The 26,725-nt window shown below is 41.6% G+C and overlaps 1 protein-coding gene across 2 annotated transcripts in view; it reads right to left on the reverse strand.

Annotated features, from left to right (window-relative positions):
- eml5 (EMAP like 5) overlaps positions 1-26,690 on the reverse strand; it is a 51,543-nt gene extending 24,853 nt beyond the window's left edge. For both annotated transcript variants that reach the window (XM_085391312.1, XM_085391311.1), the window contains exons 1-17: positions 26,168-26,690; positions 18,200-18,359; positions 15,581-15,679; positions 15,129-15,197; positions 10,557-10,742; positions 9,859-9,994; positions 8,204-8,405; positions 7,806-7,943; positions 7,430-7,686; positions 6,927-7,139; positions 6,674-6,841; positions 4,206-4,312; positions 4,003-4,121; positions 3,691-3,877; positions 3,433-3,538; positions 2,955-3,048; positions 86-186 (exon numbers count right to left, since the gene is read on the reverse strand). In XM_085391312.1, the coding sequence (XP_085247438.1) occupies positions 86-186; positions 2,955-3,048; positions 3,433-3,538; positions 3,691-3,877; positions 4,003-4,121; positions 4,206-4,312; positions 6,674-6,841; positions 6,927-7,139; positions 7,430-7,686; positions 7,806-7,943; positions 8,204-8,405; positions 9,859-9,994; positions 10,557-10,742; positions 15,129-15,197; positions 15,581-15,679; positions 18,200-18,359; positions 26,168-26,364 (2,539 nt within the window). In that variant the 5' untranslated portion in view covers positions 26,365-26,690. The remainder of the gene's footprint in view (positions 1-85; positions 187-2,954; positions 3,049-3,432; positions 3,539-3,690; positions 3,878-4,002; positions 4,122-4,205; positions 4,313-6,673; positions 6,842-6,926; positions 7,140-7,429; positions 7,687-7,805; positions 7,944-8,203; positions 8,406-9,858; positions 9,995-10,556; positions 10,743-15,128; positions 15,198-15,580; positions 15,680-18,199; positions 18,360-26,167) is intronic.
- Positions 26,691-26,725: the final 35 nt, after the last annotated feature.

The raw sequence follows: 26,725 nt of genomic DNA on the forward strand, positions 1-26,725 counted from the left end.
GTCACGATGAGATGTGTCACGGCTGAGCCACAGTTCTGCTTTTTAGAGGCTGTTCTGCTAGTCAACAGTGAAATGCAGGTCTTACCAGCTTTATGCCAAAACTTCATATGTTTCACACCAGCTGTGATGAGCTTGTCAGGAAGGTAGGGATTTATTTTGACAACAAATATCTTGTCCTTGCTTCCCCTGAAAAACAACATTTTAAAATGTCAACACAAACTTTTAATTTGCACGTTTTTTTTACACTGCTGCAAAATTAAAATGCTTATATCTAGATCACAAGATAAATAATATTTAATTTGTGTAGTTACGTGTAATGTGTGTTACATCATTATGCACTATGTGGACAAACATTTTAGGCTGCATACATATTCCACTTACAGGAGCTGCTCAGTCATTGAAAGCATGCCATGAAGCTCCTAACACACAGTTTCTGTGCTGATGTTAATACAACAGGAGATTTGGAGCTCTGTAGTTACTGACGTCGGCTACTTCTATGCAGTATGCCCCTCAGCACTCGGTGAACCCGCTCTGTAACTTTACAAGGTCTGCCAGTTAGTGGATGAGATGCTGTGGCTCTTAAACGCTTACACTTCTCAATAACACCACTTACAGTGGAAGAAACGAAAAACATTCACAAACTGACTCGTTGCAGTGAGCAGTGACATACATCAATGTCGGGCATGGATTCACTTCTTTAGAGCGATCCATTCTCTCACAAGTCAAGGCAGACTGCATGGCTAGGTGGTTTATTTTATTCACTTGAATTCAAAGATTAAAAGGTGGTTTTGTCTAGTGTAATTCAAGAGGCTCTGCAGGAGACTGGGGACCTATCCAGGGTGTATCCCACCTTTTGTCTTGTGACAGCTGAAGGAGGTTGCAGCCCCCCTATGATCCTAAATTTGGATAAGTGGTTAAAAAATTGGATGGATGCAGTATTCCTCTATTGGATCCATTAAAAAATATGTTCTGAAAAAGATGTTATGATTTTTATGAGGAAACATCAACTACTTTAAAAATATGAGCAAAATAAGACACCATAATGTTACCGATCTAAGAAACAAAGCTCTCTTTATCTTTAATTAAAAGTAAAAATGAAAACCAAGAGTGACAAAATATGTTTAACAGAGATAATTTAGAAAAAAGAAAAACTAACTGAAAAGTGTTGTGTACTTACAAATCTCACTAAAACAAAAACACACAGAAAATGTATTTAATTTTAGTCTTGATCAAATTTAGTCAACACAGCTACCCTGAGGAAGCTGTGATGCATGTTTTTTGACAGAGATGATTACATAAGGGTGTGCCAACTGTTTCCATTGTTGCATCTTATTATTGTGCTGCTCTGAACTTCTTAAATCTCGCTGCTGACAAACATCGCCCATACAGTTACACTGTAATAAAGAAAAGCTAAATCCAACAGTGAAACTAATAAAAGCACCCTCTTTAGGCTCTCCATCCCATACCCCCTCTGCCAGCGGTGCTGTACAAGCCAGGCTCTGTCAAGCCCCATTTCTCTTTGTCCACCTCACTGTATTTCCCACCAGTGTCTATAAAAGAGATTAGGCTGCTCTAGCTGTCCCTAAGCTCCAGTGAGAGCCTGGCAAGCAGCACGCAGGAGAGCAACCCGCAATGCACCGCTCCCAAGTAGCCACAGGGTATTTCACTGGAGTAAATACTAAATACGAACATCAAGTAGGATGAGCAACAAAACAAAAGCAGAGATATTTCGGGATGCGGATGCTTTCCTGTTAGTTATTTCTGGTGCCTTCGGCTTTTTAGAACTGGAAATCTTGCCATATCTTTTTGGAGAAAGTGACACCTTTAATGCTCTAAATAAACCCACAATTCAGGTCTGGTAATCTAATTCATTTGTATCAAGCCTGGCGAGTGAATAATTATGTGTTGTTCACATACATCGTGGGCGACCGTGGCTCAGGGGGTTGGGAATCGCATCTGTAACCGGAAGGTCGCCGGTTCGATCCCTCTGTCCTGGTCGTTGTGTCCCTGGGCAAGACACTTTACCCTACTTGCCTACTGGTGTTGGCCAGAGGGGCCGATGGCGCGATATGGCAGCCTCGCTTCTGTCAGTCTGCCCCAGGGCAGCTGTGGCTACAACCGTAGCTGCCTCCACCAGTGTATGAATGTGAGAGTGAATGAATAGTGGCATTGTAAAGCGCTTTGGGTGCCTTGAAAAGCGCTATATAAATCCAATCTATTATTATTATTATTATTATCATATATAGGGATTAGTTGTACCACGGTAATGATGAAAACCAGAGTATCATGCTTGTCTTGGATACTCAAGTCTTCAGTTATCGGATGCATTTTTAAAATGCAGACTTCAGTCTGTCGACTGTAGTCTTTATTGTTCAGTTTGTTTCAGGCATCGTAAGACATATGATTGTTTTCGCTGCTTGCTTGTTACCACTTTTCCTTTTCATTGCTTGATTGTTTTAGCAATCCATTTGCTTTTATGTACGTTTTGCACCTTGGGAAACAGGGTACATCTCAAAAGACTGTCTTCTAATTCATTTTCCAAACACGTTTCCTTGTGCAAATAGCGTCTGACATATCAAGCAGCTCAAACTCACCAGGATCTCATCTACGCAGCTCCTGGTATACGAGTTAAAAGTAATTCTCTTTGATTATGGATCTACAGCCAAGGCCCTGGGGCATACTCATGCTCTAGCCATTCAGAGTCAGGCAGGCTTTACGTCTACAGAGGAGCCGCCATGTAATCTAAAAGGTAATTCCCTTTTTCTCCTCTGTTCTATCAATCACATTGTCAGCCTTGCAAAGCAAAGTGGCTTCAATTTAGCTCTCATCTATAAATGTCCATATTTAAAGCAAAAGTGCTCAAACAATCTGTAGAATTAACAGGGAGGTTTGTCAAAGCTCTCCTGAAAGACCACCCTGCAGATGTGCAAATGCTGTAATAAAACTGTACTAACCGCATGGCAGAGAGCTTCTCCCCTTTTCTCCAGTCCCATAGCACAATGGTGTGATTGTCATCCAGGCCCACAGAGGCCAGCCGTTTGCCATCCGCTGTGGATGGAAAAGTCAGTCTGTGAGTGAAGTTTGGCTCTTATTAGCAACATGAAAGCACCATAGCGGGTTTGATCTACAGCAGGTGATTCACTGACTATGACATACAGATCACCACCATGCCTCTATCTGTGGCCAATTAGGGATAGTCAGATGCACAGTTCCCCCTTGATGCTGTCAGACTGCTGCGACTAAAAGACAGCAGAATAAGGTTCTTCACTGCTGCCTGAAAAACTGGTGACTTGCGAATTTACCTATTTCTTTTATGTGTGAAATTACTTTTTTGTTTCCCTGTTAAAACAGGATGTCTAAAATAATTTGTTAGTATTAAAAGCATGTCTAGGTTACATACGTGTAGTTTGACAAAGCAAGACTGTGTGTTACCTGAAAAGTCCAAAGCACAGACTCCAAGCTGGTGGAACCCCTTCAAAACAGACATGGGTTTTAACATTTCTGTGTCCCATATGTGGATCGAGGAATCTCTGCCAACCTGGGTAAACAAAAAACATACAAATATCACAAATCTACCAAGTGAACCCCTTTGGATCAGATATAGCTCAGCTGAAAGGTTTTTAAAGGCTTTGAAGGGGTCCATAAACCCCCAAAACCTTGAATATTTTATGTTAGGAGTCTAACGGCTACCTGGCCTGTAGCTACAAAATCCTTTAGGGGGTGCAGAGCCAGACAGAGGATGTCATCATCATGGCCCATGTAGAAACGCTGCGTATTCTGTTGTCTGTTGTACACAACCCCTACAGCAGCAACATGGTACACTATCTCCCCAGTCTGGGTATAGAACAGGTTGCTCCTGCAATCATACCCCCTGTAGCTGCAAACAAAAAAAGGGGTAGGGGGTGAGGGGGCTTTATTTAATCACTATGCATGAAGAGACTTCTCTAGCTGAAATTCTTCTAATGCTGGGATGGTGTGGGATTATGCAATTTCTGAGCCTACCCATGAATGAAGTGCAGCTTTACTCCACTCCCTGGTGCTCTTTCTCTCTTCTTCATAGCTGTTGCTCGATGTTTCTCCTTGCACTGCTCTTTGAGCTGAGGTAGATCTTCTTTATAAACCTGAATGCATGTGGAAAAGTGTTCACATACTGCTTGTTTCACAGTAATATTTTCCCAGGAGATGCTTTTGATTTTAACACAAACCTGTCGTCTATATGTGAGCTGCGTCTCCTGCTCAATTTCCGAGTCCATCTCAGGTACGTCTGACTGATCAGAGTCTGACTCTTCGCTGTTAGAGTCTGCCAGTATCTCTGTAGGTAGAAACAAGGTTACATTACAGCTTGCCAGAAAATTCCCCCCGCTTCTAAATCAGAAAAATATCCTACTACAAACCATCCTGTTTCAGTGGGAGTCAGGGTCAGTCATGTAATAACACTACGACATCTCCTATTTATTAGACTGTCCTGCTTCACAGTGACAACAGTGAAGAAAAATGTACAATAATGCTGATGCAGCACAGTAAAGCCGTGCCAAGACATGGCAATAAGCAGAACTGGCAGCTAAGGGCGGCTACTCACAAGATCCATTAAGAAAATTAAAAGGAAAGGCAGTTAGTATGTGGTTTAATTTCAGAGAGCACAAGGCAGTCTGTCTCTGGAAAAAATATGACTTGGGAACGACAATGCAATTATACTTTCCAAGGTTCATTCACTTTTATTGGATTTGTCTTAATTAATGTGATAGCCGTTCCTTTGCAGAGCTTTATAGAAATGACGGTTTGCTAAAAAAAAAAAAAAGTTCAAGAAGAAAGAAATCTAGCACATTGCTCTCTCGTGGGTTAGCACATCAAGTTCATGAGGTTAGAGTGAGGAGTATATTAATTGTGTGACAAAAAACTACATTCATAAAACCCATTATTGGTAGGAATGACATATATGGTGATAAATCTCTGAATTTAGCAAAGGCAATGTTTAAGTCAGACAAACAGTCGTAGCTTCACACTTTTTTCCGAAGCATTTAGGAAAATCAGATGAGAAAATGGATACCACTTCCATGTACTGTATGTGCATATGGAGCCACAGCCAAGAGGGTCAATAGCTCACATAAAGACAACATAAAGACTGGAAGATCAAAGAAAGTTAACCTGGCTCTTGCGTAGGCACTAGACAAACTACGTGCCCAACGATGTCCACAACAACTCCAAAATCTAGTTCAGTTGATTAGTGTGAGCACTAGGTACTGTATCCTAGCATGATTAGGTGAACCTTAAGCCCAGTCGGCTTACAAAGGTGGCCCCAAGCATGGCTCAGTTAGACTTGCGCACTATCAGCACAGTCAACAACAGCTGGATCCCTAAATATCCCTATAATCAGTAATTAATGGCTCTATAACGCATTTGAGAGAACAAAATAACAATGCTTCCAAAATCTCCCCAATTAAGCCACAAAATGCATAAACTCATGGACCATGGTGCTTGTCAAGAGTGTTTTTCAAAAGCTTGTGTGAATAAAAGAGAGAGAGAGAGAACTGAAGATGCTAGGTCAAAATGAAGTGTGCTTAGCCCCGATTAATAAATCCAGTGTGAGTGAGGCTAGCCAGAGAGTAAAGGCAATTATGTTACAATTAAGTGTAGCATGACCACATTGTGAGACAAAAACTCCCCAACTAAGCTGTTTCCTTTTGCTGTCTGCAAGCAAAAAAAGATCCTGGACAAGCCCCCAATTTTTCCACAAACTGGCGAAAAGCAAATGACAAGTAGTCTACGCAATACATTCACTTAAATAAGACGGAAAATCAGAAAATTAAACAAATGTTGTTCGAAGCTAGTAATATCAGCACATGTGCCGTGGAGTTGTTAGGCATAAACGCAAACGGAATCAAATGAATTCATTGGCCAGTTGTAATGGGTCGAAACACTCAGGTGAGCTGCATTAGCTGAACACCTTGGGAAGTTAACCTATTGACCTCCAAGACAGGCTAGGACCACAGGAAGACAGTGGGAGGAGTGTTGCAGCAGTATTTTTTGACAGAGCCAAGCCAAATAATCTCTCTTTTCCCAGCGTTTTTTTGAAAGCAAAGTAATGACCTCCTGACTCCATTTTTTTAAATTATACCACAAAGACAAGAAAGTGGTATCACAGACCGTTATCACAGCAGACATTTGGAGTAGGACAAGCACAGGCAGAATTAATGATGGCACAGGTCCATTAAGTATCCTAGTAAGCCATTACTGTAAACCAGCATGTACAAGAGCAGGAACTCCCATAAGTGGAATTCAGCCATCAATAATATATTCGTGCTTTCCCTTCGATAACTTTTAAAAATGTCTGTCATGAGACTAAGGGCTTTTGTGTAACTCTCCATAAAATGAAAATGAACAGTACGTAAGACAGAATTTGCTGTACACAGTATTCCTCCTGTTTGAAGAGGAGATTGAGTAGACATCCGGCTTCCACACTCAGACTAATTTGATGTCTTGTTGGCAGGAGCCACTGATTTTATGAAATAAGTAATAGCCGTAATGCAAGTCATCACCTACATTAAAATGTAACGCTGCAATATTCCTTAATGGATTGATCAGAAGTAAAACCTACGGTTCTGAAGGACATAAAGCGCCACATTACAGTAAGTACAGTGATGCAAATAAAGCCAGAGTGAGGGCAATACTGTACCTTGAGGTGCTATATGCAGAGCTTCTTTAGACTTTCTTTCGGGAACAAACTTCCACTGGAACACTGAGTGATCAGCACCCCCGATAGTTACTACCCACTGGTAGTCATGTGACCATCTAGCATTAGTTATGTGAGCCGAGTGGCCTAAATACTTTTTAAATTTTGCACCTGAAATCAAGAGACAATGCATTAGAAAAAGAGTATAAAGTTTTACCTAAATGCCATTTTTGTGATAAAATGAGATAGTCTTTACCTTTTTTTACACATGGATATCGCAAAAGTTTGACTAATCCATAGTCATCAGCAGTTACTAAGACTTGGTTGTTAAAGTTGGCGTCCACAGAGTTGATGTCATTGATGTCCGAGTATTTGGGCCATAGTCCATTAACCTCAGGGCCCAAAACACATGTCCACGTAGCCCACTGTACCAACTTCAGCTCTTCCCTATTGGTGACCTCCTTCCCACCTCAACAAAAGAGAGCAACATTTTATCTCACAAAGCAGCATCTTTAATAAATAACCTGGTAGTTCTGTAGGATTTTTCTATATTTTGTTTGACCGATCAACATCATACAGAAATTTATTTAATGCACTTTATTCTTTGTGTTTTATTGATCACACACATGCACTCTCAATTTGAAATCTTGTTCAAGGATGCTTCAAAATGCCGATTGGAGACCAACTTGCCAGTAAGCAGACGAGCTACTCTATCTCCTAAGTCACAGTGTATACTGCAGTCTATATTCCTGTACTTACTTGGCATCCTGTAGAAGAGCCTCCTGCCGCTGCCATCATTTGTCTGCAGATACTTGCTATCTGTGGACCAGTCCATATGGGTGATGAAGCTGGTGGAGCCAATGCACTCACCCACTTTCTTGTACCTCTGCACCACACCATAGATATCCACCGAGTTATCATTTGAGCCTACAGCCAAGTGGGCCCCATCGGGGGAGTACTTCAGCTCATGGATGGCCTCCTTCCTGTCCTTGATGTGCACCACCTCAGTCATGTCTCTGGAGGGAAGCAGAGGAATGTATTAGCTAATGGACACCAAATAATGCAACCTCTTCATTTAGAGGAGATTTATAGCTAGATCTAAATTTTCCATCCAACTTTCGAATTGTATACCCACCTGACTCTTAGAACAGTGAATGAGCCATCCTTCATCCCCAGTGCCAGGTGAATACCATCAGTACTTACAGCCGCGCAGCGGATAGGCTCCTCCATGTTACAGCGAGCTATCAGCGCATGATCTATAAGGCTCCATATCCTGTACAGACATAACAGCAGGAAAAATGCAGAGGTAAAAACAACCGGAGAAGAATGAAAAAGTGCAAATTGAAGAGTCAATGATATTTGGCCTTTTTCCTGTGATACATTAACTTTACAACCGGACCCAGGCAGTTCCAATTACTCCAAAAGATCAACATCATTACAAATCTAACTTGTATTGGAGTGGAGGGGACTAACTTTTTACACACAAATTGCATGCACGAGTTAATACTGCACGAACGGAAGCTGAGGCTTTACCTGACTGAGCGGTCGTCACTTCCAGTCATAGCTAGAGGCTTCGTTGGGTGCACAGCCAGCGCCCAAAGCTCTCCCTCACAGTGACCCTGCATTATGAGGAAGGGCTTGTTGCGATCGTGGACCACAATCTCAAAGATCTCACTGTCCTGTGTGCCCACTAGGATGTGATCTCCTCGCCAGCACACACTACGCACTGACAGCCCTGTCAGAAACACAAATGGTAAACATAACCAAAAATGAAACGAAATAACACGCAAACATGAAAGCAGACAGACATTTGCCACTTATAAAAGGCAGCCGTTATTAAAGACGCAACAGGGATAATAAAAACAGGAGGTGATAATACCCATCTGCAAGCTAGGACGGATTTTTTAACAAGAAATACAAGGAGAGCACATGTTTTCAAGCCGATTTGCAACTGACTTTTGGTAATACAGCAAGTATAGGATGGAGGATGCAAATGCTCTTTACATACAGTACTGTACAAAAGTTTCAGCCACTTTTGATGTTTGGTGTCTTAGTCATCAGAGAGGCAGTCCTTGAGTCATTTTGCAGCATCACAATGGCCTCAAACAAACAGGCAGAATCATCAAGAACTATCTTCAGCAACACAAAGGTGAGGCCCACACAGAGCCCTGACCTTAACATACTGAAGTCAGTCTGGGATTACATAACTAGACAGAAGACACTGAGGCATGAATGAATGAATGAATGGAAAAAATGTGACGACTTCTCCACGATGCTCGGAACAGCTCACTGAAGATGACTTTAAGATAAAGATTGATCCTATTTAGTCTTTTATTTGTTTGCTTCATTTTGCATGAATTAATTGCTTTTTTCAAATAAACCTTCTGTGCTTTGTTAAACACATTAATTAAATCTTGCGCTTTCTTCTCAGTTCTGCTTTTTTTTATGACAGAACAGCTGATGTACTGCTGCATTATTAGCTGGTGATTGTGTTTCTGTATCATCAAGCAAGAGAAAAACATGAATTATAAATTATAACATATTCCTTTAAACGGCATTTCAGCCTAAATTTGGAAATAAATTCAGTTGAGTGAGAAAGTTTAATTGATGGCGTCTGAGTTTGTAAAACACATATTTAAAATCTGCAAAATCAGCAGGTTGAGAGCAGGTGTTGAGTTCTCCACATGGTGACATTTGAATGTTATTCAGTTGTTTTTGGACACTTTGGGAACTAAACTGAATAAAAACACTCACTAGGCTATTATTGGTAGCATCACCGATTTACTGTACGAGCTTAAAACGTTTGCACAGAACTGTAGAAGACGTCTGTATACAGAGCAAAAATTGCAACAGTGCTTGAACTTACTAACAACAAGAGGAACAGTAGAACAAATGTGGAGACTGCTACAAACAGATTGACATGGTTGTTAACTCCGCCCTCAGTGACATTACCCACCTCGGCTATTTTCACCTCTAGCTACTGTTAGGTCCAAGATTAAAAGTATAGGAAATGGGGAAAAATAGAGAGCAAGAAGAAAATGTTAGAAAATTAATTAAAAATATATAATATAAAGAATGCCTTTTAAAAAAATCCAGATGTATTTGTTCATTCACAATGTTGTTTAAATTTTAACCTGGATTATTTCTGTACCCAAATTAATGGGAAAAAAGAGCAAATTTGACATCACCTTTATATCCTTGGTCTGTTTCCCTGAGATCAATGACAGTAATTGGTTTGAAGTTGAGATCCCACAGCCGGACGCAGCCGTCTCGGCCCCCGGTGGCAAAGCCCTCTTCACAGGCATTCATGCTGAAAATCCCTGACTGGAGGAAATGACAGGCTGTCAGTGAGGATCTGCACAGGAAATGAGCAACGACAGAACCAGCCTCAGCTACAAACTCCATAGTGCTGCTCCTCAGCCAGGCATTTGTTGAACAAGGCTTTTGCAATTACAAACTGGCTACAGCGGCCTCGAGATAAAACCAAACTGAGAAAAGGAAGTTGTCATGTTTGCTTTTATTATAGCTTAAGTGGAAAGCTCTACTGATGCCCTTGTTTGTCTGGTCTGGCCCTGTTCAACCCCTAGTAAGATATTTGGTCATCCAAAAAGCAGGAATGGACATGTACTGTAGTTATTATCCCCTCCCCCATTCGCCTATCCCCCCTCACCCAGCTGTTGATCCCATAGATATCATTTAATCCTGTGGAGGAAAAGGCTGATCCTTTTCTACAGAGCAGAATCAAATAAATCCAGCGAGCATAGCTATGAACCCCGTTAAGTTTACTAGCTGCTTTTACTTTAGTTCTGCTCTGTATGTACCTGCAGGTGTGCAGGCAAAACCCGCCTGAGCGAAAGACCACAATGCACCCTGATTACACACTTACCCCATGAGCACCCTGCACCGTCCTCATCAGGTTAATCCCTTTCCACACGTAGATGTCACCGTTCAAGGCACCTGAATAGGTGACTTCGTCCTTAGCGCAAGCAAGGCAGAGGATTGTTTGGAGATCCCCCGTTTTGCCAAAAACACCACGTTTGGGCGTGAGAGCATTACCGCATAAGCTCCAGAACTGCAAACACAAACAGAAAGAGTGGAAGAGTATGGTGGCTAATAATCCCCTGTGTAATCCTGTCCTGAAACGGCAAAGGCACAATTACGCAGTATTTGGGACCAAATACGTGTGTTTTGGCACGCACGTACAACCACCATTAAAAAACACACACACGCACACAGACCTTGAAAGAAAAGTCAAACTCAAAATACCTAATCCCACACCTCACCCCAAGTCTCTGTATGCCATACTGGGTACTCTCGCTGGGGGGTGGGGGCTGTGTTGTAATCACCTGATCAGCATCCACAGACACACGCACATACACGCATGCTCATGATTTATGAACAAGGTCATTGGGATGCACAGGCATGGCCTCGTCTGAGGGCGAAATCCATCAAACGGAGGGGGAGAGAGTGAAAATGAGACGCTCTGTCTGCATGGAGATGAGATCACAGGGACAAAGCTCAGGAAAGGCGTCTCGAATACTGAGACACAGCCATCCTCACGTGAAACCGAGACACTCATCACCGGCAGGCGGCAGAAAAATGACACGCTGACAGCCCATTTTCTGCTTCACCTGATCATGTGTTTGACAGCTGCTTCGTATTCAAACCTATAGCTTGACTCAAAATGGATATTTGTGTTTCGGACAATGCACGAATGATTGCACAGCAGCTTGATAGGGACTAACAGGATAAACAAATGAGCTCTTTGAAAGTGACAGCTTGTCACACCCTCGCTAACACCCATTGCCCTGACTGATAGAGCTGTTGCGCTCTAAGAGGAGGGACTGATTATCATAGACAAGCATCGCAGATGCCATCAGTCATTTAAGGCTTGCACACACCGTACCAGAACAGGACTTTTCTGGTCTTGAGCTCTTCACTGAGATTTCAGGGAGCATTTGCGAGTTAGGGAGCTTTTGTGGTTTCGGTGAAGGTTAAATAGTGGAAATCATAAATGTGTGATGAATACTGGGACACACAGGTGAAAGTGTGTCAAGTGCTGGGTTTGGTAAGGGTTCGTGGGAGGGGGCTTTGTCGCACAGCCTGTTGCCGAAGCAGTGGGGATGGATGCGGCGTGACTGCACAGACCTCCCTGCCCGCAACTGATAAGGCTGCGAGACACAGGCGCTGGCTAATCCCTTCGCTGCAGAATTACTGAGAGAGCACTGGATGCTGGAGAGGTTTATGATGAGGCCATGAGCAGTAGAGGAAGGCACACAGGGGTAGGGACAACATGGAGGAAAGGTCCCTGAAAATGAGACTCTAACCCTAACCCTCTGAGTCAAAATCAAGTCTTGGCAATGACACTTTTGAGCGAGCTCGTCCTCTTAGCACAGGATTAGTAGTATGTCGTTAGCTCGGTTACCTCCACCATCACCCCAAGGGAAAGCTTTTAAGTGTAATTAACATAGAAAGGTCAGTCATTCATTATCTACTGCACTGCACGTCCCTGTACGCCCTGCATCCCACTCACAATTCCCCCTCTTGCCCAAATACAGTGACCCTAAATGTTGTTGCTGCACTAACAGAGGTCAACTATTTGGCAGCCTGCTGTAAGGACAGCTAACTGACCTGAACTCAAGCCGACCTCTGTGGCTTTGTGGCTTTCAGATGACCAAAACACAAAAACAACACCTCTCTCGCTAGCTGTTTTCATCATGTACCCATGACATTTTACTAACCGTGAGTTGTGGATATATTTTATGCTGTTCTAGGCACGTGAGTCTGCTTCTATTTATATCTGAGTGGTGTGATAATGTGTTGAGATTATTATATGCTATGAACACCATGTGAGTGAGATCACCATGTGGGTTTAAAATACACAAGTGAGTTGGTAGTTAACTCCAGACAAATAAAAACTTTGAAATTATGAAATTCTCATGTTATGTACACAGGTTTAAGGTTGGTGGCCAACCTGTGGTTCTGATTCCCAACCAGGGGCTTTTGTTATATGATTTGGTGGAAATGATCTGAAAAAATTAGGTAACTTTTTCTGAGTTTCTTTTAATTTTGGATCGTCTGGCTGAGTGGTGCGACAGAAACAACCTGCTGCTTAACACCGAGAAGACCAAGGAGCTCATCGTGGGACGGCTGTGGAGCGTGTGAGCAGCTTCAAGTTCCTGGCAGTCCACATCTCCGAGGATCTCACCTGGATGACCAACTGCTCCAAGCTGGTCAAGAAGGCTCACCAGCGCCTCTTCTTCTTGAGGACTCTGAGGAAGAACCACCTGTCCTCAGACATCCTGGTGAACTTCTATCGTTGCACCATCGAGAGCATCCTGACCAACTGTATAACAGTCTGGTACGGGAACTGCTCTGCCTCGGACCGGAAGGCGTTGCAGAGGGTCGTGAAAACTGCCCAGCGCATCGCCGGAGCACCACTTCCTGCCATAAAAGACATCTACAGGAAGCGGTGTCTGAAAAGGGCTGGGAAAATCATCAAAGACCCCAGTCACCCATCACATGGACTCTTCACCCTCCTGCCCTCTGGGAGGCGCCACAGGAGCCTCCGGACTAAGACCACCAGGTACCGGAACAGCTTCTTCCCCACAGCTGTCAGACTCCTGAACTCTGCCTCCTGACATCTGACCCACGTTAAACTCATGGACTGAACATACACACACCCACAATGGACAACTGTACCCTCAAACACAATAATAACATGGACTGAACCACCACTCACAACCACCAGCACTTTATATAGCCTCTGTAGAAACTATCTACACCCTCACTTATCTTAACTGCACTACTGTATAGCTCTGTGTAAATAATCATTCTGCACATACGATAATTTTTAATCCTACAACTGTTTACAACTTGCATAGTTCCCATTTCTGTATAGCTGTATATCTCAGATTCTGTAAAGTTATTTATTTCATATTCTGTATAGTTTTTCATATTTATATCCTGTTCATAGCCTGTACATAGCTTGTACTCACTACAGCCTTTACATACTTATAGTTATAGAATATTCACAACATACTTCATACCGTGTACATTATAACATACCATAATAGACCCATTTCTGTAATATACTCACATATCTATATTATTGCTAATATATATTGTAATATATCTATATCACTAAAGCACTTCTGGATGGATGCAAACTGCATTTCGTTGCCCTGTACCTGTGCATGTGCAATGACAATAAAGTTGAATTCTAATTCTAATTCTAATTTTAAGATGTTTTTCCTCATAAATGACCCAGTCATTTGGCGTCACAGGAAGTTAATTCTTTGTTGTGAGAAGTCAAACAGCTGGGAGAAACTGGGTGACAACACACAAAACATAAATGTACAACAGTCTTCGAAAAAGCTGGATAAGTGGGGTATATGTTTGTGAATTCAAAACACAAAGTGATGAGTAGCTGCATGTGGAGGAAAGCGTCCCCACCACAGAGGTGGTGTTTTCCTCCTCCCTGCTAGTGAGTGGATTACTGGGGCTAAATCTCCTGTATGCTCTGAGTGCTATAATCACAGAGCGAAAACAGGCCAGGGGAGCAGATGTCACATGGTCTGCAGGGTGAAGGGCTGGGGAATTATGTGGGACAATTGCTGGATTGCCTTGGCATCAGATAACCCGAAGGGGTGAAAGGAGATGAGGAGGACGGAGAAGGACCAAAGGATTCTGCAAAGACTGGGGGGGTTGGGCGCAGCAGTTTCTGCATCGAGGCAGTTGAGAAAGAGTTCAGGGGGTAATTACTACGAGAGAACATTACACACCGAGAAAAACGTACAGTAGGTTAACCCCCCGACCTCACACCCCCTCTCGACTGCATTGCCCACTTAAGCGTGCCTGAATACTTAGCCTTGCAGAGCCAGAGGGTACATTTCCTATCTGAGCGTGATTCATTCTTTTCCCAATGTTTTGGAAATGAGCCTCCTCTGAACACTACAACTACACATCCCAAGGGACGGCTTGGCGAAGACAGACACCCTGCATCAACTCATTGAAGATTTATGAGCGCCACTCTTGAAAAGAGTGATAGAGATAGGCCTGGAAAGGGAAGTGAGCACAGCTGCAGTTTGTAGAGCGGAGTGCTTTTATAGAGTTGAATGGGGATTTTGAAAGGGGGAGCTGAGTAGCAGAGTCACGGTCTTCAACAAAAAAAAAAAGAAAAAGAAACATTTTACTCTCTGCAGTGCAGATTACTACAAATTTGAGAGAAGAGAGAGAGTGAGTCTTTGCCTGTCCTACTTATGTTAAGTGCCTTATAGCCATGAAATAAAACGAATTTGCATAGATCTATTTTAAGGCTTTGATGTGGCCATGACGATAAAGCGGGAAGAACCGAGGCGCCATGAAAACTTCTAAAAATCATAATCTGTTTTCATATATTGTGCAAGCCTGAGCCATCTATAGTACACTGCATAAAACGACCAGGAAATGGCTGTACCTTGATATGTTTGACACCGCAGCTTACGAGCTTGCTCGGCTGGTACAAATCCCACGATATGTCAAATATCTGCAGGGAGAAAACACACAATGCATTAAATACCACAACATCCACCTTCAAGTCTGGACTTTTAATAATCACATTCGCTGCAGGAGGAGGAAATTAAAAGGGAAAAAAAAGTGTGTGGTGTGTCTGTGTGTGTTTACCCTGCCTGTGTTATAACGTGTGTGGGCTGAATTAGAAAACAACAGCTGCCTGTGTTTCATCTTTTTAAAATTCCTTTTCATTAGACGTATACTCCTCTCCGATGGGCTCTGGAAGGCTTACAATCAATCAGGCCTAACTTGTTTATGTCCCTGTTGGGCAGGTGCTCCATCCTGCATTTATAGCTAATTGAGGCGGTCAATACAGAGCTTGTGACAGAGGAGCAAGGGGAGGAGGAAAGTGTTTACCCTGTCTGTATGACCGGGAGCGGCTGCCAGAACCTTCCCTCTCCTCCAGTCCCACACACAGATTGTGTTTTTCGAGTCCAAACCCACAGACACCAAACACTGTAAAGAGAGCAAAGAAAAACAGAGACATCACAGACTCTCACTAATCACTGCAAAACAAACTTAGCTAGCTCCACTGCAGCATGGTAGGTCACAGTGAAAGGGCTAATAATGGCTACAGAGCAGAAGAGAACAGTTGTCCAGCCTCTGGCGCTTCCAGTGAGCACATTTGAGTGCTGTTGCTGGAGGAGCCACCTATAGCCGACTGAGTGAGTAGGCAGCGGCAGCAGTGGAGCAGAAGAGAAGAGAGCAACTCTCATGGAAATCCTTCACTACTCTGCTGCTTGGTTTACATCTTCGATGCAGTGCTGAATCAGTGTTTGGCTATGGACAGAAGTCTCTGGTGAGGCATTTGCACAGTTTTAACTGAATTTGAAAAGCCAGTGTTTTAATGATGAGGAAAGAGGCCCCGAGTGTTGAAACCCAGTGGAACCATGCAGATGAAGGCGGCTGAGATGTGCATTCAAACTCAAGTAATGTTTTAGCAGCGGTAGTGGCGTAGCTCTAGGGATGTTCTGTCGACGGGTCTCGCTCAGCAGTTATTAGATGAATCTCTGTGAATAGTTGTACAGATATTCATTCATAACAATAAAAACCTAGAATGATTTTGGGTTTTTTTGATCATCAAAGCAAAGCAAAAGTTTTGGTGCTATTGGAGCCTTTTTGGCAAGGATCCCTTCACAACACTAACACAGATTTTGCTGGTTTGGGGTTAATGAGACTTAACAACATGGACTGAGGCAAACATTTTATCATTTTAAAATAGTTCTTATTGGTATGGACGGTAATTAAATTAGTTTTTTTTAAATACTGTAACTCAATCCCTTTTTTGGGACATAGTTCAAAATCCTTTATGCCCAAATATCTGGTATTAATGATATTTTAAAGAATCTGTAAGTTCATAAATGTTATAGCATGCTAGCATGCTAAGGTAAGACGGCTAAGATGATTAACATTATACCAGCTATATTTCCCCATATTGATACTGAAAGGATGTCAGCATACAAAGATTGCTGGTTGTTGCTAGGTAAAACTGGTAGCAAGGAGGTATACAGTGCTGTCCCAAACAACTTTATGGTTGCTGCAAGAACGCTGTGATCACACGTAGATTGCATAAAAAGACACAGACTTGTCTTGTGGAGAATTTTTAATCAAATAATTTGACACTCCTACTAATATTAATAATGATACTGTTATTCAGTGAGTGTCTTTGTGTTAGATTGTATGGCTCCAGCTTGCTAACTTGTTTGCTGAACTTTCTACTCCACCCTCTTCCTTAAATATAGTGATTTCTGGCTCCAAAAAACATTCCAACATGCCAAAATGCTAATAGTGTGACTGTGAGACAAAATCACTATCTTAGTCTCTCAGGCATGTCAGATGTTATGACATAATCATAAAGTCTAGCAACCACTAACCCAGGCCTAAAATCTATAGCATTTATACATTTATGTATAAAACCTTAAAAACTAATTGTGTGATTTTTTTTTCATCAAAAAAGTATCTAATTTATATCCACAAAATGATGTGTTATATATTATGAAATCATCACATCCCCTAGCAACCACCTAAAATCTCAAATCACGGATGAAACCACATAATAATTGTTCGCAAAAACCCTTGATCACTGCATAATCTGGCATGCAGAAATTGTCTAAAACAGAATAAAAGAGTCAGTAATATCAGTAATGCTGTAATATCTCGGAGAGAAGGAAGTGTCAAATATCAGTGTACTTTTTTTATATTGCTATAATAGATGGACAGGGTAATGGCACCAGGGATTTATTCTAGATTGCTCTGAGTTCAGCTCTCACTTCCTCTGATCCAGGAAGGGGGAGCGATGGAGGGTAAATAGAGCTGCTAAACTAATAAGCGATGGATTTTTCTCTGGCTTTAAAAACTGTCACCTTTCATCTAAGTCCCCAGCTCATGACCCGAGCAGGAAAGTAACACAGGGTCATATTCCTTCCCTGAAAAATATAGGATGTTAAAGTCCACTTTGAAAGGCGTGTAAATACAAAACCTGTTCTGTATTGATTTTCACAGTTCACATCAATATGATATCTGAAGGTTGCAGTGTGTAAACGTTAACTGGTGACAAGTCCGAGAAAGATTGAGACGATGACAAAAAAAAAAGATAAAAAGGAGGTTGCTGGAAAGTTGGTTGTGTCAGAGAATAAAAACTAAATTGTCTGGATGCAAGCCTGTTACGTACGGAAAGTTTATCTCACTTTAACACTGCAAACTGACAAGTTCTGTGATGCAATACGACTGTAGCTCAGTAATCTCAGTTGGAATAATAGGAAATATGGCATTCACAGCTGCAAAATGCTCATACAGTTCTGCAGATCTGCTATCTGGTGACACTTCCAGCTCTCTTTGGCTCCCTAGAAACATCCCCAAATTTTATGGCACTGGACAAAGACTGCAAAGATTAAAACTACAGCAGCGCTGTTCATCTTTTAATGTGACAGATTCTTACTGTCTTTTAACATTTGCATTATTCTGCAAGAACAGTACCTGTCCCTCGAGGTCAAAGGCCAGGCAAGCAATGCCATGTGTGTGCACATCCTTGAGGATGGACACGGTTTGCACAGTGTAGGAGTCCCACACACAGATGTAAGGCTCCTTGCCCACCTGTCCCGTGGCCACCAACACTCGTTCCGGATGGAGAGCTAAGCTGCGCAGAGAGAAAACGGGCAGAGAAAACACCTGGTTAGCATAGCTATTTTGCGTGATTGCATGTACATGTGTGAGTGTGTAGTTGTGTGTGCAGACAAGGGATTCACCCTCCCAGCAAATGAACACATTAAGTCTCCAATGGAAACAGAGTGGCAGCTTGATGAAGTGACATGGTTCAGTTAACTCAGTCATGCTCAGTGCACACACACACACACACACACACTTAGCCTGGCTTCATGTGTGGTATCAAAGTATAAAAAGCAACACTGGCAAATCTGTGAATTTCATCTTTCTCAGCTTTTATTCATAACCTCCCTTGAATTATTTTTTGCCCTTTTCACCTTTTTTAATTCATATGGGGTTTCCTCGCATCACTGGGCATATGTTTGTAACACTGTTACATAATCCCCACCCCCACCCCCTTCGCTCCACTCGTACCTCCCCCACCTACAAGCTATCCCACTCTACAGCTGAGCAACAGCCTGCTGTATAAAGCTGTCACTCTCTTCTCCCGCTCCACCCATCCTTTCACCAGACCCCAGTCACGTTCTAGGCAGGCCTGAGTGATTTACTGGGCAAGGCTTCCTCTCACCTTGTCCTGGCCTATATAGTTCACGCTGCGATGGAGCTCCCTCCATTATAATCAGACTGCCTGTTTTGCCAACTGCTCTCCAGCATTTGTAATCCTGGCGTGTATTCAGACAGCAGGGCCAGCGAGGCTTCACGAACCGAGCAGCATCAACCTGCTGAGTGAAAGCGGCTCCCAACAAATAGCCCACTTTGACTCTCTAAACTACTTTGTCTCATCTTTCTCCTTCAAAGTTTTCAGTGTGGATCTTTCTGCCTGACTGCTGACACTTTATCTGCATCCGTAATGCGCTGTCATCACAGAGCAGATAAAGCTTGGTGGTGTAACGTCTCTGAAAGCTGAGGTGGGTCTGATGTGACAAGCCTGATCTTTGTCATCCTTCAGCCCTCTCTGCTTTTTCTCTCCCTTTGCCCCGGCTACGCCACCGACTTCGTTGAACCTCTCTCCAACTTGGCACAATTTCTCATCTTACTTTTTATGAATTATATAATCTGAGCAAAGCGGCTAAAAATAGCATTCAGAGGAAGAGAGAAATACTGAGATGCAGACAGACAGCAGAGAAAACTGCTTTGGCATGACCAGGTACTTTGCGGTAAATCTGTCTGGTGTGTTGACGTAAAACATGATTAATGAAGATGAAAACTTCCAACATCTTTGGAGTCACCAAAAAAAGGAAGTGCTGATACTTATAACTCCTATCCTGTAGTTAAAATGTGGTAGGTCCCCTTTACAGCGTGAAAATCAAATGCAGTCTTCGAGCCAGCTACAACCAGACTGTTTCCCTTACATTCCTGTCAGCTGAAGAGCTTGTTAAATGCCATCACTAATGACTCTGCCTGCAGTGCATTTCCACGGTTCTCCTGTTTCATATAGGCTACGGCTGTTTGATGCATCTGTCCTCCATCTGCATAATGCTGTAGTACAAAACGAGCTATACGGCAAACAGAGCAGCGATTTAACTCCCTGTTTTTTTATAGATATAGCTGATTTCTGACAGTGAGGATGCAAAAATAGAGCACAGGAACGACACGCTTGGTTTGCAAGAAAGATAGGAAACCCCATGAACAGAGCTCATTAAAGTACAGGAGGCCACAATTGATCCTCATTTTAAAGTAAGCTCCCGAGACACATGCAACAGTAGTTTTCTTTGTCTGATTTTCCCTACACTGGATTAAAAAGAAGCAGCGGATTAGGACATTTCAGAAGGTCTATATAGTAGAGGATATTTCCCAGGATACTGCAAAGTGTTTTTAATCCATCAGCTTGCTCCAAAAACTAAAAATAGAAAAGATAAAGTAAGCAGCAGGTATGTAGAGTAGTGCTCTTCTTGATTAGATAGATGATGATCGGGGCAAAGATTCTCTTACAGAAATTTAGTGACGTTACAAAAATAGAACCAAAATTGTCATTTTATTTTTTTCCTCAAATGATTAGTTAAGGAACAGAAATTAATTGGTTTAATTATCAAGAAACCACTAATCATTTGTAAATGATATTTTTTTGAATGTGAGGATTCACAGAAGCAATATATGCTTCATATATCAATTAAACAATACTTAAAGTAGTATAATAGTCAAAAAGGCATCACTGACATCTAGGCTGTTTATGGTAAGGGTGAAGTATAATATAAGGGTATCTGAGCATGTGTAGCCGCTTCCACCTCATCAGTGTAAAACATTCATAATGCCACTTAAAACAGTCAGTTATATATATTTTTAACCCCAGTGACAACACTGCTGAATCATACCATTGTGCTAAGTAACTGTATGAAACTCTGGAGGATCTTAATTGGGTACGACAGATGAGCTCTTTAGAGAACAAGCTTCCTTTTACAGAGTAGCCCTGGCAGCTACTAACAGTGAGTGCATTTGTGATTGTGCTGGGACTTTTTAAGAGTATCCTGGCTATGTGTTGCACACGCACCCATCTGGATAAAGTCTTTTCCTGGTTTTAAGAAACTTAGATATCCTACCTGGAATACTTCAATAGAATTAGGGACAAAAAATAAATATAAAAATACACTGTGACAACAATTATTGATACTCTGAAACCAAAGAAATATTTTTATTACTAAATGCAGAAACTTTTACCTGCTTCGTGACTCAGTGGGATGAACTGATAAATGATTCTGTATATATGTGTGAGGGAGACACATATATACAAAATAAATGCAACACTGGGACAACACAAGGACTGAAACAACACATGTATTTAAAACCTTGTTATTATTACCACCCCATGATAATAGCTATGTAAATGCAAGGTGCTTGCTGTGATAGTGAAAAATATAGAACATAACTGAACACAATTAACAAAATTAACCCAAAACCTGGGAAGAATAATAATACTTAGGCATGCAAATACACTCATTGGCAATATGGAAATGCATGTAAAGATATGAAGCAGGCAGTCTTATTGGTAACAGATTAGTCTAGTGTTCCAATAAGGCTTTTTCCTTGTGGATATGGTGGCTGAACATTTCCAGCATGCGATCTAGAAAAAGCAAAATGAACAATTACCATAGAGAATGATATTATACTGAGGCTGGCGCCTGCATATAAAATAAGCTAAAGATAACGTCTTAGGAAGTAGATCATCACAAACCATCCATATTAATCAACACTAAGACAATGGAAGATGGACGCAAAGATGGATATGTAAATCATATCAGCTCTCATAGCTGCTGTCAGCAGTAAAACTATCTGAAAGCACATTCTCACACACTGCTCTAGTGTATCACAGTGATTTGTTTCACATGCACAGCTCTAACTTGTTCAATAGTAGTCAAAATACTGTATTTATTATTTTTTAAAATGCTTTTTTTTGTTCATATCATTAGTTTGTGGACAGACAGACTCTTCTCTGCAAGCCAGACACGTTGTTATTGTACAAACCCTGCAGCAGTATTAATGGAAATGTATTCACAGCATCTCTCCAAGCTCACCGAGACAAGACCAGCCTCACTCTGGCATCTATAATCCATAATTCTGGCCGTGATCCATCATAGAGGTAACATGATATTCTGAGTAACAGGAGATGGCCTTTTATTTCTGTGTTCATGAAACCCTCTCGTTAACTCATTAACTCTCAGGATCAAAACAAGAAAACATGCAGAAAAGATCACAGTGCAGAAACAAAAAATGACTTATCAGCCTGTTATTGTCCAGCCAGAGAGTAATTGTGCTTTCTCTCATTGCTCGATTTACATTCAGTTTGAAACATGAGGTCACATGTACATATGTTCAGCATGAATACAGAGCTTGTGTAAGTTACAGGCCTATTTTATTGCTTGCATTTTAAGGCAGCTTCTTGTATTCTGTTTATTGCGTTTGCTGTTCATGTCACAGTGATGATGAAACTCGCGTTCAAGGCTAGACCATCAAATAATGACTACACGGAGAAGGCCGCCATGCCTCTATCTTCCCACGCTTTTGTGAATTTACATCCACAAATGAAATAAAATGTAACAAAAGAGGGATGTTTCTGCCTCAAATTGGCCTTTGGAGTTGACTTTGCAAGCACGTCTGGTCTGCAAGAATCTGCGTAGATCTCTCTTATTTCTGGCCAACCCCACTTAAAAATTATTGATTTTAAATTATTTTATTAAAACCCTTGTGAATTTCCTTGGTAGAGGAGGCTAAAACCTCTTTGGTGGAGGCCAAGGTTTTTAAGTACAGGAAAAACCCTGCAAATACGTGCTTTCCTAACGATCTCTTTATCCCTGAATTGAGTGTGCAGTTAGGTTTGGGTCATGGGTAACTCAACTGGAAAACCACTGTGAAATTCTAGAACAATACCAGCACACGTGCTTTAAAACTAAAAATTTAGCTTGTTTCAGTACCATTGTATTTTTTGTTTGTTTATTTTTTATTATTTATCTCCCCCCACCCCCTTCCCGGTCAGCTACTGACTGAACTACCATTGAACACGGCAGATAAAGATCAGCCTCTTTTTTCCCATAAGGCTGATGGAGTGAGTAAGACTCCTATGAGTTAAAAGTGTAGCCAGCTGTTCCTTTTGCTTTGAATGTATTCGTGTGAATCGGTCTTTGCGTGGACAGTATGTGCTCTGAGTGTCGGGGTTTAAGCTTTGTAGTATAGACCAGTGGGTCTCAAACTGTGGCTCAGACAACCAGGTGAAAAATATGAGGTGAGACTAAAGTCAAAAAGAGTTTCCACAAACTTTATTTTTCCGTTAATGGTGCTTTCAGCTGCTGCTTTATTTTCCTAAGGTTCACCACGGTGGATGGATCAGCATATTTGATTTGGCACCGATTTTATGCCGACTGGCTCTTCCTGATGCAACTCTCCTTTTTATCAGGGCTTGGCACCGACACTTGGAGTGCATTAGCTTGCGACCCTGAGGCAGGGTTTGTGATCTCCCAGGGATCTTTCACATGTAAGGTGAATGTGTTAACCATGTTAATGATTGGTAGGAAAAAACTAAGGGTTTTCTAAAGTGGTGCATTCCAGCAGTATAGCCAACCTTCCCAGGGTGTTTCCTCTCTTCAGGGTTTGCTTACCAATCCGACCAATCATGCCTCCTACACACATAAGCATGATTGGTCTGTATACAGTTAGCCAAACTTAACTGTATTAAGTTTCCTGATAGAATTCTGTTCATTTTTCTCATGTTTCTGGACATTTGATAAAGAAAAAAAGTATTTATGTGTAACTTCAACCCAGGTTATTAAAGATATTAAGAAGAGTGAAGAGTATTTTTAATCATAGTCCTAATGATTTTTCTTGAGTGGGAGCCAAGACTGTTTATAAGCAGGAAAAACTCTGTTTCTGCTGAGGTTTAGCAGGAGCCTTGGGCTCTTAGAGTTTCTGACTTGAATAAAAGCCATTTGGAACAACGGCAGATATGAGGAAAGAATAGCAAAAAACAGTTTTAACAAGGCTACCGACTCTAATGATGTGCCTCACAGTACTCTGCTCTAACTGGAGGTCGTTAACTGTCTCCCAGGTCTATTCTGTTATCGCCCAGTAACATGTTTATTTACATTTCTAACAAAGCATTAAAACCGCCTAAAAGGCCAACCAAAAGAAGGCTAGACTACTGCATCATTGTCTGCTCAGTCTTTCATTCATGTGTAAACCTGCCAATTAGCTCTTCCACATTACTCAGAGACCAGTTAAAACAGACTTCAGGGTGAATAAAAAAGTGGGAGAAATGGGTAAAATCAGTTTAATCTGACAAATGTTCCCATGTGACCCCGTCAAAGTGAGCTGTGAAAAATTTAACCTGTGAAAATACTCAGAGTTATAAATGTCCTAGGTATATATGGATAGGTTGAAATTTTGCACTTTTTAATTCACATTATTATATTTTAGCATTTTGACACAACATACCTTCATGAATCCATTTTTGTCTGGATAAAACTTCTTGTATAATCTTTCAATGTCTGATTCCTGCTGTGCCAAAAATGTATTTGTAATACAGTAATTTTAAACAGTTGAGAAATATTAAATTAGAGATTCTATTTAAAATCATGAAATTAAAACCATGATGAAGTTGAGTGGGTGAGCACATGTATACAACATGTATACAAAGCTACTACAGGATTTTATTTAAATTCATATATATATATTTTTTACCTTGATATGAGCAGCACGCCCAGTCTTGATAATAATAATGCCATTAAATTTTCCATGGCGCCATGGTGGGTTTGATGGCGCCATTGTACAAAAAAATCAGGTGATGATGAGTGGGTCAGGTGAGAGGCATTCATTGACTTTTTACGGGATTACCCAAAACGAGTGCTGCAATGACCCTGTAAAGTACAAATTAATGTAAAAATTGCTTACGAATCTACAGCAACAGTGCATCAAGAAAATGAAGAGAAGCAGTATTTGAATTTTAAGTCCCTCTAAAGAAGCCACTTCTCTTCCACATGAGTTTGTGCAACGTGATAATTCAGATCTGAATGTGGCGAGCACTGCTCCTGGTTGTGCCGCAGAAGTCATATTCAAAGGCAGTATTTAAAAGAGCTTCATAAGCACTCCTTCGAGGCCTTTAAAATGGCTATTACTTGGCATTTAATAAATGACAGCTTAAGGGACCTATTTAGCTTGCACTGTAAGTACATAGCGCTAGTTCAAACCACCTGGCTGCACAAAAAGCACATGGTCACGCTATGAGAGGTTTCTGCATTTCACACTGAAATACTCTGATCAAATTTGCAGATTTTACACCAATTTACCACTTTTGTACTTTCAACAGTTTTGCAGATCATATATCAGATTATTGTTTAGTCTGTGACTCCTCCTGCTCACCATTTGAACTCAGGCACTTTACTCACAGGGCAGCGGAGGGTTAGTATCTCTACTGTCCGATTAATAATGGAGCAGGAGTCCAGCTGACGACCGACACAGTATAAAGCTAGTCATCTCCAGGCCAACCCACACACAGACGCACATATGTCAACACAAGCACTAAACCACTGGTCACAGGTCATTGTTGTGCAGCATGCTGAGAAAGATGAGTGATATAATGATTAATGATAACTTTTTATTAAAAAAAAGGTTTCAACATTTTCCCTGAGATGCAGAGGTCGAGCTACTAAATCCCTTATTACCTCAATTTTCCAATTCAAGGATTCCTTCAAGGACAGCTTTGTTCAAGTGCATTTTTCAGATACTGCACATTAGTATTGGACTGCACAAAGGTAAATATGCCCACTTTACTGTCTACACTGTCAACCTTTCTTTTAAAAATGACTAAATGTTGAGCATCAATGTCAAATATTTTACATTAAACCACATTTTATATTAAAGCAGCAACCCATTCGTCCTTTTTGTACGAATGGGTTGCTGCTTTTCCCAGGATGACATTGTTTAAAAGTAGATTGTCAGTGACAAATAATTTTAAAGCATAAACATGAACTCAACAAAATAATTTTTAAAATATTAGTTTCTGTTTAGTAATTAATGTTAGTGTAGTGGTTCCTTCCAACATGGGAGCAAGAGCAGTCTTCAAAGGACCCCTTGCTTTGCTGGAGTGCCCTTGAGCAAAATATTGAACCCACAGCAAACTAGGGATGCTGCTAAGTAGGGGTGCACTCCCCGTGGAGCTGAAAAATATCGCATTACATTGCACAAGGTGACACCAGCTCCAATAATGACAACTCTACACTTTCAGTACACGTTTCAAGTCTGGTGCTGTCCACGGTGCTGAAATGCATTTATATGTTTATATAAACATGTCATTACTACCTGATTATGTCATCGTTGTGCCCCAGGTAAAATTTCTGCTTGTGTTCCCGGGTGTTATACACAACTCCCACACCGGCGACGAAATAGACAATTTCCTTGGCGGCGGTGTAGTACAGGTTGTTGCGGCACTGATGTCCCCGGTATCCGTACACCCACTCCAGTCTCAGGTGGCAGTTGGGAGCAGTCCTGTCAGCCATGTCCGCACTTCCGTGTGTGTCTCTCTGTCGCTATCACGCAGGCTTTCGGATATAGTGTCATTCACCAAAAAGGATTTATTTGAAGCCCGCGTGTCCCATTAGGCTAGTTCCATTGGAAACAACCAGAGTCAAGAGCAAGCGTTGAAATCGGGCATCTTTGCGGGTTATGTGAATTAAAAGACTCGCTGCCTGGTAATATGAAAGCCCTCTGCCTCTGTTTAAGAAACTGATTTCTACGCTTGTGTTTTCATTCAGTCTACTTGTACTTCAGCCCCGGGCTCGCGGTCCTCTTCGAGTTGGGTCAAAGCTCCTGTCAAATCCTACAAAGATGGAGCTGTACTGTTATTCCACAAGCACCGCC

The sequence above is a fragment of the Rhamphochromis longiceps genome, linkage group LG19 (assembly GCF_057381845.1).
Source record: "Rhamphochromis longiceps isolate RC_006_pf linkage group LG19, R_longiceps_female_GT1.1, whole genome shotgun sequence".
NCBI lineage: Eukaryota > Metazoa > Chordata > Actinopteri > Cichliformes > Cichlidae > Rhamphochromis > Rhamphochromis longiceps.